This window comes from Palaemon carinicauda, chromosome 38 (assembly GCF_036898095.1).
Source record: "Palaemon carinicauda isolate YSFRI2023 chromosome 38, ASM3689809v2, whole genome shotgun sequence".
NCBI lineage: Eukaryota > Metazoa > Arthropoda > Malacostraca > Decapoda > Palaemonidae > Palaemon > Palaemon carinicauda.
In genome coordinates, this window is record NC_090762.1 from 68,735,476 (window position 1) to 68,750,475 (window position 15,000).

The 15,000-nt window shown below is 35.5% G+C and overlaps 1 protein-coding gene across 2 annotated transcripts in view; it reads left to right on the forward strand.

Moving 5' to 3' along the window:
* Positions 1-15,000, forward strand: part of LOC137630704 (uncharacterized) — a 207,240-nt gene that overhangs the window by 173,759 nt on the left and 18,481 nt on the right. For both annotated transcript variants that reach the window (XM_068362338.1, XM_068362339.1), the window contains exon 3: positions 9,265-9,417. In XM_068362338.1, coding sequence (XP_068218439.1) covers positions 9,265-9,417 — 153 coding nt within the window. The remainder of the gene's footprint in view (positions 1-9,264; positions 9,418-15,000) is intronic.

A 15,000-nucleotide genomic window follows, 5' to 3' on the forward strand; every position in this document is an offset into this window, starting at 1 on the left:
TTCTTCTTCTTCTTTTTTTTTTTTTTTTTTTTTTTTGCTGCATCTGCATATTTCCATTTCCCCTTAATGTATTAAAGGTTTAAAGGCCACCTATGAATGGCAGAGGCAAGGGACAGGGACATTGCCTTAGCAAGCAGGATAATGCCGTAGATGCTAACCATATATAATTTAATCAGCGCCTAAGCCCCCTCTCCACCCAAGGTTTAGGTAATGGCTGCTGATGACTCAGTAGGTAGATTTATAGAGATTTTTAGCTCACAAGGATGGTGAGGTTGCAGTGACCAAAGGAACTAACGAGTTTGAGCGGGACTCGAACCCCCGTCTGGTGATCACCAGGCAGAGACGTAACCAATAAGGCCACATCATTTTTAGTTCCCTTTCTGGATTTAGTCTACTTACTGTCATTTCCTTCATGTTATTATGCCTTTTCACCTATAATTTCTAATTTCAGTCTCTTTATTATTTCTTCTGTGTTTCCTGCCTGTCCAATATATATCATTTCCTTCATGTTTTCAGTCCCTCTTCACTATCACTTCTCTTTATCTTTCTATCCACCCCCTCTCTGTTTCCATCTTCCCACTACTATTTTTTTCTTATTTTGTCTCTCAACTGTTATTTTCTCCATTCAGTCTCTCTACTAATATTTTTTTATCTTCTTCAGTCTTTCTTCACTATAATTTTCTTCCTTTATTTCAGTCACACTCCACCGTCATTTACACTATTTTCATGTACTGTTCACTGTTATTTTCTCATTTTTTTAGCCTTTCTCCCCACTGGTCATTTTCTCCTTTTTTCTGTTTCTCTTCGTAGTCATATTGTCCCCTTTCTTCTGTTTCTCCCGTAACTGTTCCCTTTTTCAATCTCCAATTACATTTTCTCTCATTTTGAGTCTCTACTTTTCATTTTCTCCGTTTTCACTCTCTTGCCTTTTATTTTCTCTATTGTTTTCAGTCTCTTCTGTCATTTTCTCTTTTCAGCCTTTCTCCACTGTCAGTTCCTACCTGTATTTAGTGTTAATAAGGATAAGGATAGGGAAGTGGGGAATATGGGGAAAGGATAAGTACCCCTGGATACAATCCAGTTTATAGCCCGAAGGCAGGTACTCGGGATGGGAAAGAATAAGGAAAAAGGGAGAAAGAGAAATACAGGAGAAGAATAAAAGAGAGGGGCAGACCCTCATGCGATATTAGATAGTAGTAGAATCAGTCAGAGAAAAGAAAAGACAGGCAGGAAAAGGAAAGGTTTTTTGGTTCATGCCAAGCCCTTGCTACAGGAGTCCGTTCGTCTAACACCAATTTGATTTAGTGTTAGTCCACAATCATTTCCTCCCTTCTGTTTTCCGTATTTCTCCACTATCATATCCCTCCTGTTTTCAGTGGTTCTCCACTATAATTTCCTCCCCGTTTTCATCGCTTTTCCACTATCATTTCCCTCCTGTTTTCAGCGTTTCTCCACTATCATTTAACCCATGTTTTCAAGGTTTCTCCACTATCATTTCCTTTGTTTTCAGAGTTTCTCCAGTGTCATTTCCCCAGTTTTCAGTATTTCTTAACTATAATTTCTTCACTGTTTTCAGTCTTTCTCTGATATCATTTCCTGGTTTTCAGTCTTTCTTCATTACCATTCCTTCCTTGTTTGCAGTGATTCTCTACTATAATTTCACTCCTGTTTTCAGTGTTTCTTCACCACCATTTCCTCACTGTTTTCATTTTTTCCACTATAATTTCTTCCTTGTTTTCAGTCTTTACTGCTGTCAATTCCCTCCTGTTTTCAGACATTTCCCACTATCATTTCTTCCTTGTTTTCAGTCATTCTCCACGATAATTTCTTCCTAGTTTACAGTCATTCTCCACTATCATTTCCTCCTTGTTTTTAGTCATTTTCCACTATCATTTCCATCCTGTTTTCAATCATTCTCCACTATCATTTCTTCCTTGTTTTCTGTCATTCTCCATTATCACTTCTTCCTTGTTTTCAGTCATTCTCCACTATCATTTCTTCCTTGTTTTCAGTCAGTCCTCATTATCATTTCTTCCCTGTTTTCAGTAATTCTCCACCATCATTTCCTTCCTTGTTTTCAATCATTCTCCACTATCATTTCTTCCTTGCTTTCAGTTATTCTACATTATAATTTCTTCCTTGTTTTCAGTCATCCTCCACTATCAAATCCATCCTGTTTTCAATCACTCTCCACTATCATTTCTTCCTTGTTTTCAGTCATTATCCACTATCCTTTCTTCCTTGTTTTCAGTCATTCTCCACTATCATTTCTTCCTTGTTTTCAGTCTTTCTCCACTAGAATTTCTTCCTTGTTTTCCGTCATTCTCCACTATTATTTCTTCCTTGTTTTCAGTCATTCTCCACTATCCTTTCTTCCTTGTTTTCAGTCATTCTCCACTATCAAATCCATCCTGTTTTCAACCACGCTCCACTATCAAATCCATCCTGTTTTCAATCACTCTCCACTATCATTTCTTCCTTGTTTTCAGTCATTATCCACTATCCTTTCTTCCTTGTTTTCAGTCATTCTCCACTATCATTTCTTCCTTGTTTTCTGTCTTTCTCCACTATAATTTCTTCCTTGTTTTCAGTCATTCGCCACTATTATTTCTTCCTTGTTTTCAGTCATTCTCCACTATCCTTTCTTCCTTGTTTTCAGTCATCCTCCACTATCAAATCCATCCTGTTTTCAATCACTCTCCACTATCATTTCTTCCTTGTTTTCAGTCTTTCTCCACTATAATTTCTTCCTTGTTTTCAGTCTTTCTCCACTATAATTTCTTCCTTGTTTTCAGTCATTCTCCACTATTATTTCTTATCATTTCTTCCTTGTTTTCAGTCATTCTCCACTATTATTTCTTCCTTGTTTTCAGTCTTTCTCCACTATATTTTCTTCCTAGTTTTCAGTCTTTCTCCACTATAATTTCTTCCTTGTTTTCAGTCATTCTCCACTATAATTTATTCCTTGTTTTCAGTCATTCTCCTCTATTATTTCTTTCTTGTTTTCAGTTATTCTCCACGAAAATTTCTTCCTAGTTTTCAGTCATTCTCTACTATCATTTCTTCCTAGTTTTCAGTCATTCTCCACTATTATTTCTTCCTAGTTTTCAGTCATTCTCCACTATTATTTCTTCCTTGTTTTCAGTCATTCTCCGCTATTATTTCTTCCTTGTTTTCAGTCATTCTCCACTATCATTTCTTCCTTGTTTTCAGTCATTCTCCACTATCATTTCTTCCTTGTTTTCAGTCATTCTCCACTATTATTTCTTCCTTGTTTTCAGTCATTCTCCACTATCATTTCTTTCTTGTTTTCAGTCATTCTCCACTATTATTCCTTCCTTGTTTTCAGTCATTCTCCACTATTATTCCTTCCTTGTTTTCAGTCATTCTCCACTATTATTTCTTCCTTGTTTTCAGTCATTCTCCACTATTATTCCTTCCTTGTTTTCAGTCATTCTCCACTATTATTCCTTCCTTGTTTTCAGTCATTCTCCACTATTATTTCTTCCTTGTTTTCAGTCATTCTCCACTATTATTTTTTCCTTGTTTTCTGTCATTCTCCGCTATTATTTCTTCCTTGTTTTCAGTCATTCTCCACTATTATTTCTTCCTTGTTTTCAGTCATTCTCCACTATTATTTCTCCCTTATTTTCAGTCATTTTCCACTATTATATTTTCCTAGTTTTCAGTCATTCTCCGCTATTATTTCTTCCTTGTTTTCAGTCATTCTCCACTATTATTCCTTCCTTGTTTTCAGTCATTCTCCACTATTATTCCTTCCTTGTTTTCAGTCATTCTCCACTATTATTTCTTCCTTGTTTTCAGTCATTCTCCACTATTATTTTTTCCTTGTTTTCTGTCATTCTCCGCTATTATTTCTTCCTTGTTTTCAGTCATTCTCCACTATTATTCCTTCCTTGTTTTCAGTCATTCTCCACTATTATTCCTTCCTTGTTTTCAGTCATTCTCCACTATTATTTCTTCCTTGTTTTCAGTCATTCTCCACTATTATTTTTTCCTTGTTTTCTGTCATTCTCCGCTATTATTTCTTCCTTGTTTTCAGTCATTCTCCACTATTATTTCTCCCTTATTTTCAGTCATTTTCCACTATTATTTTTTCCTAGTTTTCAGTCATTCTCCACTATCATTTCTTCCTAGTTTTCAGTCATTCTCCACTATCATTTCTTCCTAGTTTTCAGTCATTCTCCACTATCATTTCTTCCTAGTTTTCAGTCATTTTCCACTATCATTTCTTCCTAGTTTTCAGTCATTCTTCACTATCATTTCTTCCTTGTTTTCAGTCATTCTCCACTATCATTTCTTCCTAGTTTTCAGTCATTCTCCACTATCATTTCTTCCTTGTTTTCAGTCATTCTCCACTATCATTTCTTCCTTGTTTTCAGTCATTCTCCACTATCATTTCTTCCTTGTTTTCAGTCATTCTCCACTATCATTTCTTCCTTGTTTTCAGTCATTCTCCACTATCATTTCTTCCTAGTTTTCAGTCATTCTCCACTATCATTTCTTCCTAGTTTTCAGTCATTCTCCACTATCATTTCTTCCTTGTTTTCAGTCATTCTCCACTATCATTTCTTCCTTGTTTTCAGTCATTCTCCACTATCATTTCTTCCTTGTTTTCAGTCATTCTCCACTATCATTTCTTCCTTGTTTTCAGTCATTCTCCACTATCATTTCTTCCTTGTTTTCAGTCATTCTCCACTATCATTTCTTCCTTGTTTTCAGTCATTCTCCACTATCATTTCTTCCTTGTTTTCAGTCATTCTCCACTATCATTTCTTCCTTGTTTTCAGTCATTCTCCACTATCATTTCTTCCTTGTTTTCAGTCATTCTCCACTATCATTTCTTCCTAGTTTTCAGTCATTCTCCACTATCATTTCTTCCTTGTTTTCAGTCATTCTCCACTATCATTTCTTCCTTGTTTTCAGTCATTCTCCACTATCATTTCTTCCTAGTTTTCAGTCATTCTCCACTATCATTTCTTCCTAGTTTTCAGTCATTCTCCACTATCATTTCTTCCTAGTTTTCAGTCATTCTCCACTATCATTTCTTCCTTGTTTTCAGTCATTCTCCACTATCATTTCTTCCTTGTTTTCAGTCATTCTCCACTATCATTTCTTCCTTGTTTTCAGTCATTCTCCACTATCATTTCTTCCTTGTTTTCAGTCATTCTCCACTATCATTTCTTCCTTGTTTTCAGTCATTCTCCACTATCATTTCTTCCTTGTTTTCAGTCATTCTCCACTATCATTTCTTCCTTGTTTTCAGTCATTTTCCACTATCATTTCTTCCTAGTTTTCAGTCATTCTCCACTATCATTTCTTCCTTGTTTTCAGTCATTCTCCACTATCATTTCTTCCTAGTTTTCAGTCATTCTCCACTATCATTTCTTCCTTGTTTTCAGTCATTCTCCAATATCATTTCTTCCTTGTTTTTCAGTCATTCTTCACTATGATTTCCTTCCTGTTTCCCCCCATCCGTTTCATGAATCCCCTTTTAACCCTCTCCGATCTAGTCTGGCGTTTGCGGAAAACGACGCAGTTATCAAAGCAATAATCGAAATACGCACTTCGGAGAGATTTCCAGGACTGTTAAGTCAATACGGGTGAAGGGGAGTTTGTTTATTAATGCAATTGCAAATCGCTTTCCGATGTAGTTACTGAGAGAGATCAATGTTTTCCCCTACTTTCTTATTCGCTTTGATTGGCTTCCCGGGTCGTCGACGGGCGGAAACTGCCTGATGTAAATGGAAATGTTGACCCCCTTTTGGACTCAAGTCTATATTCGCCACTGCATTAATAAATATGCTGTTACTTATTTCGTCTTTTTTTTACTCTTCTTTTTTAAGTTCATCATTTACGGGTTATTTTTTTCTCGGTTAGTGAATATATTTTTAATCATTTTCCTCATATTCCCCTCCTTTCTTCCTTTTTTTTTTTTGTCTGCTATACTTTCACAGGGTCTTTTTTGTTAATAATCTGATTTCATACATGTAACTTGCTTTTTTTTACGCTCTTTTGGAATTGCAATAATTTTTTTTCATATTCCACATTCATCTTCACGATGAATAAGTGCTTAATGACCTCGGTTATTCATTTTCATTTAATTTTCATTACTGTTTTCGAGACTCATCTTCTTCCTCCTCCATCATCTTTACGGTTAACGAAAGAATAATTAACCTTTCTTCTTTCTAACCATTTCAACCTCATCCTCCTCGTTCTTCATTTTTCCCTCCTCTTCTAATCGTTCTACAGTTAATGAATGTTAATTGATATCTCATCACATTCATTTTATATCTTTTTCTCCTTCGGGTTTAAAGAATGTGCATCACAGTCTCTTCATTTCCACCTTACGTCCCTCGTCCTTCATTTTCACTCCCTCTCCTCTCTTCCTCTTCTCTTTTCCTCTCCTCTCTTCCTCTTCTCTTTTACTCTCCTCTCTTCCTCTTCTCTCTTCCTCTTCTCTCTTCCTCTCCATGTCCCTTCTCGGAGTTGCATCCATTCATGATAAGGAAAGAAAAAGCTGCGTCTCTTGTCGAGAAGAAAAATGCAGACTCACAAGGTGCGGCCTTTGTTAATTTTGCTCCATTAATTTGCAAGACAGATAACGCTCGTTTTTTTTTTTCCTCAAGATTTATTTTTGTCACAGAACTACATCCTGGAATGGAATGCAAAAGGAAAAAAAAATGGTGATATTTTGGATTTTAGTTCACTTCGAAAAGGAAGAACTTTTAAATTCACAGACGATCTTGCTATTTTACAAAGTATGAATTTCACAGATAACTCTGTTGTAATTTCAAACGTTTCACGAAAATTCATGACTTAATCCTAATGAAAAATTTATGGATTAGCTTTTTTTCATTTTCCTGAAAAGTTTCGCTAGAAATGGGGAATGCATTTGAATTGTAATTGTCCTTGCCTTTGTTTTGTCGTCTGTTTCAATTACTGGGATTAGTTCGGAATGTTATACCAAAACTGATGACTTAATTCGAATTAGAATTTTTATTACATTTGCTATTTCCTTATATAAGTTTACATGAGCTGGATGACCCTGATAAGACTGGAAGACGTCCCTTCCCCTCTCCTATACCCCTCTCCCCTTCCCCTCCTTGATATCAATAGCTCAAATAAATGTGACCGATGACGTTTTACCGAGAGATTTCGAATCAATGCTCGAAACCTTATTAGGATTCTATTGGTGAACCGAATAGGAAATAAAGGAGCTTTCATTTCGCCAACGGAGAGGTATTCGAGAGGGTTTGAAAAGGCCTTTTCTTTTCTTCTTCTTCTTCTTCTTCTTCTTCTTCTTCTTCTTCTTCCTATCATCGTCTGATTGAGGAAGCGGTGATCTCTCGGAAGACTTGTGTGACTTGTGGTCTTTATCTCTCCAGATTTCAAATGGATAAATTTCTTTTTTGTTCCCTTCGTCGCCTTATTATTTCATATATTTTCAATCCTCTCATTTCCATATCATTCATATTTCTACTCTCCTTATTTTCATATCTTTCATGCTGTTAGACGCGTCACTTTCATATATTTCTTATTGCCTTCGTCAATATATGGTAATTCATTTGTTTGCTTGTCTGTGTTTTTGGGAGCATTTTTCCACAAAAACTACTGTTCCGATTTTGACCAAACTTGGTAGTTATGTTGGTTAGGACCCAAGAATGAAGATGTAACATTTTAGATAAAGCAAATGAAAGTACAAGTACGCAGCAGTACTTTGAAAATAATGGTACTATTAAGTAAATGGCAAATATTTTGTTAGCTTATGTTTTGTTTGTGAACAACATTACTTAAAAACTACTGAACCAATTTCAACGAAACTTGGTGGACATGTGGGGTGTGACCCAAGGACAAATCCATATATTTTGAAGAAACTACATCTAAATACAAGTACGCAGTGGAGTTAAGTGTTATGACTGTTTGGCGTGGTGTAGGCATGCTCTCTACTGAGTGCCATCTAGTTTGATATGTTTTAGTCTCAGTCATCGATTATTTAGTTATTGTCTCCCATTATCTCCGTATTTTTTTCTAGTTTCCCCTAATTTTCATTCCTCGCCCTATTTTTTTTTTCTTGTTTTCACCCTGGTCTACAATTTTTCTGAGTGGCCCAATTTTAATTTCTTCAATATTTCTTTATGGGAGACCCTCTTTTACTCAGTAGGCTACCTCTTTTATAATCTCCATTTCATATTCAATGTTATATTTAGTTCACCCTTTTTCCATCTCGATATTTCTTTTAGTTTCCCCAATATTTCAAGATCATTTTACTCTATTTTAATTTTATTCATCCCCATTTCCATATAAACTCTATTGCGTACAAATGAATTTTGTTAATAGCAATGGTGAGAAATTATAATGGCAATCGTGTGTCGCACCTTTCCAAATGCATATTAATGAGGTCCTTAACACGCTCACCGTAAAATTAGTGGTAAATTATGTTCTTTAAAACATTTAATTACCGCTTCCATTGGTTTATTGTTTCTGATTATCGACTTCTGGCGTCGTTAGTGGTACTAGATAATTTGCATATGTTAATATTGTGTTTTTTTAACATTAGTTATATTTTTTAGGCTAAAACACTATACAAAATGGTGTTCATTGCAGAGCTCTTTTGAAATACGCGCTCACACACAATATATATATATATATATATATATATATATATATATATATATATATATATATATATATACACACACACACACGAACACGCCTGCTTTATATATAGATGTTTATTTAAGGACAGGCAAAAAACTCTTGATACGATAACATCAACTGCTACAGCTGGACAAGATGTGTTATATCAACATATCAGTATGTGGGTGGTGGTCGTTTCCTGTGTCGTTATATTTCAGTACACACACACATATACATATATATATATATATATATATATATATATATATATATATATATATATATACATACACATATGTGTATATATACATATATATGTATATATATATATGTATACATATGTATATATATATACATATATATATATATATATATATATATATATATATATATATATATATATATATATATATATATAATGAGAGAGATAGGAATGACAAATTTTCCAGTAGTTTTATTCATTAAAATTCCAGCTTTTCATACTCAATCTCATGTGTTTTGCTTTCACAAACCTGCATTGGAAACACCCGAGAAGCAGGAACAAGAAACCGGAAGTTCCTCCCTATTATTTTCATCATTTTAGTTCATCTTTCCCCTCGACAGGTGGAGCCATCGACTGCTTCCTGTGCAGCTACTCGCCACGTGGGAACTCGACTCGAACGGACCGCTGTACCGACGAGAATTTCGTCAAGGAGGAGACGGAAGTCGGGACATGCAGCTTGGGATGCGAATCCGTTCTCATCAAAGATATTAATGGTAAGGAAATGCTTCTTTTGCAATGTCGGTTGTTTGCGTGACTGCTTTATACTCTTCCGTCTTTTTATTTTTTTTTTATTATACAGGTGGCCTCGACACGTGTTCATTTTTTTTGCATATGTTTGATATCATAGGTGTGTATTTATAGTTTTCTCCCATGCTTATTATTCAATTTCAAGGGAGTGATCCAGGTGTTACAATTCTGGGTTATACCGGTATCAATGTGATAAGGTTGCAATTGTCACGCCCTGATGAATGGATATCCAAGGGGTTATATGCTAACATCACCTGGTATTTCTAGGTAGTCATTCAACCAAGGGGTGGCACCGAAGTGTAATAACCTTCTGGTTTCTCAACTATTCATCAAAAGGAGGCTGCTAATTACATGCCCTCTTTTTCTAGGCTCCCTGGTGGGCTTGGGACAATGCGATGACCTAGCAAACATAAATAAAGTACTGCACCACTTTGTCAAGACATTTATGTCGGCTTATTGGCCTCTCCAAAGGTGGGTGGTAGGGTTACCATATTCTTATCCCTTGCCATTTAGCCTATATATATATATATATATATATATATATATATATATATATATATATATATATATATACTTTATTGAGATCGGTTTTACTGTAAGGCTATGAGTCGTGGTATGACAATGAAACAATATCCAGCAGATTTTTTAGATTTGAGAACAAAACCATCAGAAGAATATTGGGAGTTAAATGGCAGGACAGAATTAGAAATGAAACTATAAGAGAGATTACTCGAGTGCTATAATGTGGATGAGATCATGGTGAGGGGTAGATGGAGATAGTTTGGCCTGCTCCTCGCACTCCCCCGGAGAAATTAGTTCACCAAGCATTTAACTGAGCTCCATAAGGCACAAGAAGTGTTGGAAGACCCAGGCCTACATGGCTGGGGACTATGAAGCGTGAAGTGGGAGATGATGGAAGGAGAAGTATTGAATTGAAAGCTCAAGATAGAGATGACTGGTGAAAGCTAATCGAGGACATTGCATCAATAGGCGTAGGAGATGATGATGTATATATACACCTGTTCATTATTCTCTTTAGGATGGAAATTTTTCAAGACTGGGAAAGTGCATTTTTCATAAATTATATCACAAGTAACCAAATCAGCTTTTCATATGAAGATCAGTTGAATACAATCTGTGGAAACATATTCCAAAGATGTTTTGTTTTAAAAGTAAAAAAATTGATATTTAATTTTCAGAATTTAGTGAATATCCTGTTTCATCAAAGTTTAAAACTATTTCCCGATTCAAAAGTTTCTTTTTTTCTCTACTCGGATATATTCAGTTATACGGCTGGCTTCGATTTAGCCTTTATGAGAAACGTGTTCCTAATTGTTGAGTTCTCTCTCTCTCTCTCTCTCTCTCTCTCTCTCTCTCTCTCTCTCTCTCTCTCTCTCTCTCTGATCTAAAGAAAATGTATGACCAAAGAACAAAGTTCAATTTGAATGTCAATATATCGAGAGAAAGTCGCTTTTAAATAGTCTGGAGAAATATCTTATACAGTACATACAATGCACACGCAATTCAGTCATGATGCATTGATATGTATATGTGTGTATATATATATCTATATCTATATATATATATATATATATATATATATATATATATATATATTATTATTATTATTAATTGCTAAGCTACGAGCCTAGTTGGAAAAGCAGAATGCTATAAGCCCAGGGGCCCCAACAGGGAAAATGGCCCAGTGAGGAAAGGAAACGGAAGAATAAAATATTTTAAGGACAGTAACATTAAAATAAATAATTCTTATATAAACTATAAATAATTTAACAAAACAAGACAAATTAGATAGAATAGTGGCCCCGAGTGTACCCTCAAGCAAGAAAACTCTAACCCAGGACAGTGGAAGACCATGGTACAGAGGCTATGACACTACCCAAGACTAGAGACCAATGGTTTAATTTTGTGTCCTTCTACTAGAAGAGCTGCTTACCATAGCTAAAGAGTCTCTTCTATCCTTACCTAAGAGGAAAGTAGCCACTGAGCAATTGCAGTGCAGTAGTTAACCCATTGGGCGAAGAAGAATTGTTTGGTAATATCAGTGTAGTCAGGTGTATTAGGACAGAGGAGAGTCTTTCAAGAATAGGCCAGACTATTCGGTGTATGTGTAGGCAAAGGGAAAGAACCGTAACCAGAGAGAAGGATCCAGTGTAGTATTGTCTGGCCAGTCAAAGGACTCCAATAACTCTCGAATGGTAGTTATATATATATATATATATATATATATATATATATATATATATATATATATATATATATATATGTATATATATATATATATATATTATATATGTATATCTGTGTGTGTGTGTGTGTAACGTCCGTTTCTTCTTGCTGGTGTTCCTCTATTCACACGAATTAGTAAAAAACTGATATACAACTTCTTGTTAAAACAATGCTGACCTAAGAATATTTGCTGATATTTGTCGTAAATTTTTAGCATTGATAGTATTATTGATCAAACTTCACGTTATTTATTAGGAAAAACTCCCAACTTTACTTTCTCCAAGGTTGGTCCAGTCGTTTTGCAATGTCATATTGCCAAGAATAAATTAATTTCATGAAATTATTGAGAGGATAAAAAATTATTTGGGTTCTGAGTTCAAGCTATGCTCATGGCCTAATAGGTTCCACTAGTAAACATGATCTTACTATTCCTTTGAACTAGTGATTATTTATCTAGACTACTATGAGATTCAGGGCCTCTGTAACACGGTTTTTTGGACTTTGCTCCTTATCAAAGCATCGGGTGTAGCTGAAAGTTGACATATGTATATTTTACAACCACACACAAATTTTGTCAGCATTATCAATAACCTAAACCCGATGGTTTTAATTTTTATAGAGTAAAAATGATCCAGCCGACGCCATGGCCAGTGATACCGAGCCAAGAGTCGAAAACATTCATTACGTAAGCAATGTAAACACCTTTGGACAAAATTTTACCCCGCCCATCCACCAGACACCCATTCACCTTCTTCCATCTGCTCTGAAACCCATAACAGTCAAGAATGGCTAACAGGATTTGGAATTGCCCCCGTGGTTGCAAACCTGCATTTGTCTTACGACTTGCAACTTTATACAGTCATGAGAAAGCCTTTGGCCATATCTATTATAGCCTGATTAGGTAATTATTCAGTTTCTAGTTTAAATCCAATGTTTATGGTCTGATTTGTATTTAGCGTAACATGATTATAATACTTGTAATGTCATTCAGGCTTTTGAACATTTCCATTAACTATTCACTATGCCACCAGAGAGAGAGAGAGAGAGAGAGAGAGAGAGAGAGAGAGAGAGAGAGAGAGAGAGAGAGAGAGAGAGAGATTGTATGTAAACAGTGTTTATATAACTTTTTTTGTTAAAATAAGATTTTTGTGCTAAAATCTCCATCAGACCAACGGATCATCCGATATATTTTTTTTCTTCTTCTTAGGCCGTACGAACGTGCTGGCTGTTTTGGGCATGACTGCATTTTGTAAATAAATCATGAATAGTTTTAGGAGTTTTATTTGTACATCTAATGGGAATCTATAGAAGTAAAGTGAACATAATTCATTTATCCTTTAAAATATTTACTACATGTAGCAAAACAAATAGTAGTAAAGATGATAATGCAATGAAGGAATGATACCATACTTTATCTTTAGCTTCAACGTCGGCAATAACATACCCAGTTGCCATAATTTGTCAGCTTAATAAAATAACCTATCATCTAATGTTAAACTTAATTTCTGAGGAGGCCATGGCTTATTGCACAGGGAAAAAACATGACAAAGACTTTATGAATGGCGGAACAATACATAGATGTGGGTGGGGTATCAGTGCTGGCGTAGTAATACTACTGTAGCAGTACTGCCGCAACAGTAGCATGCATGAATTAAACGTTTAGGCCAACTGCTGGGATCAATGAGGATCATTTAGCACTTCTTACAACTACTCGAGAAATGAGTTTTTATAGCCAGAATTTGAATTTTCTGATCCAACAATGCCCATGATAGCCTTCAGTGTTATCCTGATTCATAACGAGGCCAAAGTGGGTGGAGTCTCATGAAGTCATCATTCTGACGATAATTATTGGTGAAGGTTTAAAGCGAAAATACGGTACCGGCTATCTTTTTTTTTTACAGTAAATAGGTAGGTAGATAGACAACGAATAAAAATTGCTTGACATTGGATATAGCAGTTATCAAATCAAGCTGGTCTACTACGTTTTTGAAAATCACCAACTATTCCATACACTTTGTCAATCTGATTGTGACCTATAAAGTAGACTGTAATTTCTTAGGAAACTTATTTTGGGAGTTAGACAAATAATCGAAGTGTTTTTGTATTTATTAACATATTTTGTTCGTTTGTTCATTATGACAATTCTCAGTGGAGAGGTTTCTGAGTTCATAAAGGTGTACTGCTTTGCTTTTATTTACACTTTTGTGTTATTGTTAGCAGAGGTATAGCCTTCGTTACGTATAACCAATCATCGATCGAGAAAGAGAGAAGAAATGCCGTCATAAGTTACGTAACGAGTGCGTTCGAAACCTTTTCTCTGAGTAAGTTGGCCCGTCTTCAAAAATCGTCACTTTTACTTAATAAAGTACCAAATTTATTCAACCTACGTAATGCAGAATATAGTCAAAATTTATGTGTAGATATAATGTGCATTCTGAATAAGCGTTATATTTATGAAGTTCATAGAAAAAAAGTTATTGCGAAAAAACCGTGTTACAGGGGCCCTGAATCTCATAGTAGAGAGACCTATAATTATATCTGCAGGGTCCTCATTAACCAAAGCCTGGTTGAAGAGAAGTAAACATTGTGCAAAAATATTACTCTAGAGAGTAATGAAGACGTACAGGTGAAAGAGGGGAAAAAAACTACTGTAGCTGTGTTAATGAGTAGAGGAAGAATATGAAGCGAATCAAATAAAAACTAGGAAAACACTCAGAGTGTAGACTTCCGCCACGGAAGCTTATTTCGGTCGACCTTTTGCTCGACCTTGACCTTTGATCTAGGACTTTCAAAATTGAATCACTTCAACGTCTCGACATAACAATTAATCCCTGAAAGTTTCACTACTGTATGAGTAAAATTGTGGCCAGGAAAATGTTCACAAACAAACGGACAAACAGGGGCGAAAGCACAACCTCCTCCCAAATTCGTTGGCCGATGTAATAATTCCGAATAAATTACAGTAACCTACTGTATCCAGGAAGGGAAATGTAATGAAATTATATACATAAATAAAACAAATGCAGTGGAAACCACTTGTCATTCCAAAATGGTATGGTGATTTCATTAGTATCCTTTAGCGTCCGTTATAACAAGGTGCACATCAAACCCCCCCCCCCCCCCCCCCACACACACACACACACTTTACCCCCGGAGAGAGAGTTCTCCGGAAAGTTTATCATGCGGCCATTACCCTAATGGAAATAAATTGAATTGCTCAGATATTCACACTCAGGTTCCACAAGCAAACGGTTCCCTCCATTTGCTTGCGATTCCCCTTAGTAATGCTGGTGAAGTTTTAA